We start from the raw sequence: 3,066 nt of genomic DNA, 5'->3' as shown, positions 1-3,066 counted from the left end.
ATTAAATATAGAATAATTAAAAAATATATATTTTGGACCAGGGGTGCCAGGCCCCCTTGGGCCCACCGTCCATTCCGAGAGAATGACTTGGGTTGAGAGCTCGGCTAAGTTTTGCTCAGCTGAAGTCGGCCAAGCCCATAGTTGTTGGCAGTATTTTAATTTTCTATATTCAAAAAATAATTAGGAGCCTAGAACAGTACTACAATCTACAAATACTTGGGGCTGCTTTGACTCCCATCGGTCTTTTTATATAGGAGAAAAAAGAAAAAAAAAGAAAAGAAAAAAACAAACAGAGTAGTTCTTATTGAATCTTATAGGAACAGAGTAGTTCTTATTAAACAAACTAAAAACACAAACATCTTCTCACTACAGCCTAGTAGACTAATAGTTCTAACCACCATATATAGTACTATTACACATCTTTTCACATTCTTCAAGCATCAAATAGCATATGATGGCTTTTAATATACATAATGCAGATCATACAAGAACAAATTCAGTCATAATTGTATCCTAGTTTACTTCAGGCGGTGACTCCATTTTCTTTCACCTCATTACCCAATGTCTTGTCATCTTTCACAACATCAACAACATTCTCTTTCACATCTTTAGCTAATGACTCATCAATTTTCACATCTTCTTGACTAGCTTCTTGCTTCTCTTTCTCTTCTTTCTCTGCCTTTAACCGTGCCTCTTCCTCAGCCTTCTTTGTTGCTTCCTCCTTGGCCGTCTTAATAGCTTCAATCAATTTCTTTAAACAAGTCTCAGCATCTTCATTCTGTGACTTAGGCATCAAATTCTCAGCAACATCAGCAGGAGTCATATCGGTTTCCTCCAACAAATGGTCAATGGTCGCAAACAATTCATGTGAGTCAACATCCAAATAATTCTTGGCGAGAACCTTGAATGCTTCAAAGCCACAATAGGACATTTCTATGTACTTGTCCATACGTCCCCTCCTAATGAGAGCCGGATCAAGCTTTTCCACATAATTAGTGGTGAAAACAATGATCCTCTCTCCCCCACAAGCTGACCAAAGCCCATCAATAAAATTCAACAAACCAGAGAGAGTGACCTTACTACTACTTTCTTCTTCTCCTTTGGCCATTTTACTAGCGGGGTCCTTCTTTTCCTCATCCTTCTCTTGCTCCTTTTTCTTATTTCGTTGACCCGTAAGATCAAGTGAGCAATCAATATCTTCAATCACAATAATAGACTTACTTGTCGTCTCGATCAAAAGCCTCCTCAGCTCCGTGTTGTCCTTAACCGTTGTTAATTCAAGATCATAGATATCATAGTTCAAGTAGTTAGCCATAGCAGCAATCATGGTAGACTTACCAGTTCCGGGAGGACCATAGAGAAGATAGCCACGCTTCCAGGCCTTGCCAATCTTAGCATAATACTCTTTTCCCTCACTGAACTTAATAAGGTCATTGATGATTTCTTCCTTTTTCTTCGAGTCCATGGCCAAAGTGTCAAAACTTGCTGGGTGCTCAAAAGTGACATGGCTCCATTGGGTTGATCTGTAGCCACCCCAATTCTGACTAGGATTGTTGATGAACAGCCTCCTTTGTCGATTTCTCACCGTTATTGCTTTTCCTTCTTGCAGGACATGATTGATGTATTTCCCACACACAGTTTCTCGGTGAGATTTATGGAAAGTGAGCTTGTAATACCTCTTCTCCTCCATCTGTGGTAAGAAAGAAAAAGACTGTGTTCTTGGGGGGATATTCATTACACCCCACCAAACCTTCATGCCTTCAAATTCATCTGTAACTTCTTCGTTCTCGTCCATGCTCAGTTGTACAGGTTGACTGCTGTCTTTGACAACTACTGCTTTAAGACTTTTAGCTTCGCTGGAGGACTTGCTACTGAGGTATGTTTCAATGGCAGCATAGGCTTCACTTCGCTTAAGATACTCGCCAGTGAATTCAGGGAACTTAATTTGGATATAAGGGTACACGAAACTAGTCAATTTCTTAGTATGACTTAGGATTAGGCTACGAAGATGGTGAGGGAAAGATTGGTCAAACATGGCCCAAAGAAACATTGCGGTCGCAATCAGTGAGCCTAGTTGAGACCATGTTTCCCCCATCATCATCATTTTTCTCTTCTGAAACCTTTTATGAGTAGTTAGAAGAAAACGTTTGTTGATGAAAGAACAACTCCGAGCTACGTTATATATAGAAATTAAATTGTACTACTAGGTGTTATTTCTTGTTGAGTAAGAAATAGAATTTATTTTTTATTTTTTTATGTTTAGGTTTCTGTCATGCATTCCTTTCCAAGTAGTTTCCAAATTACAATGAAACAAAATTTACACATCAGGGGAACCACGCTTATTACAATAGGGACCCTCCACGCAACCCAGTTTTCGTCCTCTTGCCTAAAAAAAAGCAATTTTATGTTGTTAAGTTTCGCAAAAGAGAGAGATGCTTACATGTTGTCATTTTAATTATGTAGCCTTCATCTTTGAATTCCATTTTTTTTTTTTTTTTTTTGCTTTTTTGGTTTCACTGTCAGCATTTAGAAATTCGTATGGAGGACATCATCTGGCTTACGATAGATTCTCATCAAAGGTCATGCGAAAGAAACATTGCAGACATGGCGGCTAAGATTATCGGTATTAAATTAGTAATTGAGCATACCGGCCCAAGTGTTTTAATATTTTCGTTTACAAAACTTGAAGGGGGTAAACTTTTTTAAAGGAGGGAGGCTTGAATCCAGAGAGCCCTGGACCTGATTGGATGCTAGTATATGACAATTTTAGGACACATGGCACATTCTATCGGATCCAATGCACAAGATACTGGACCCAAACCAAACCATTTTTAAGTCTAAAATACATTCTTTGCCCTAAATTTTACATGCTAAGAACTTTTAGTCTCTCATGTTTTAAATAACTGTTTTAGTCTTTAAAGTTTTAATAAGGAGCGCAATTAATTAGTTTCTTTATCCATTTTCGCTCTTTTTATTATATATATATATATATATATATATATATATTTATGTATGACACTAACAGAGCAACCAAATGAGATTTTTAAATAATGTGTTAGCTGAATT

At 37.5% G+C, this 3,066-nt stretch overlaps 1 protein-coding gene across 1 annotated transcript; it reads right to left on the bottom strand.

The window, feature by feature from the left end:
• Positions 1-404: 404 nt before the first annotated feature.
• LOC115976786 (AAA-ATPase ASD, mitochondrial-like) lies at positions 405-2,154 on the bottom strand. The gene has a single exon (XM_031098276.1). It carries the CDS (start codon positions 2,102-2,104, stop codon positions 524-526), a length of 1,581 nt encoding a protein of 526 aa, XP_030954136.1. The 5' UTR covers positions 2,105-2,154; the 3' UTR covers positions 405-523.
• Between the last annotated feature and the right edge of the window lie 912 nt (positions 2,155-3,066).

This window comes from Quercus lobata, chromosome 2 (genome assembly GCF_001633185.2).
Source record: "Quercus lobata isolate SW786 chromosome 2, ValleyOak3.0 Primary Assembly, whole genome shotgun sequence".
NCBI lineage: Eukaryota > Viridiplantae > Streptophyta > Magnoliopsida > Fagales > Fagaceae > Quercus > Quercus lobata.
Note: the sequence above shows the minus strand (reverse complement) of the source record. Positions and strands in the feature narration are given on the sequence as shown.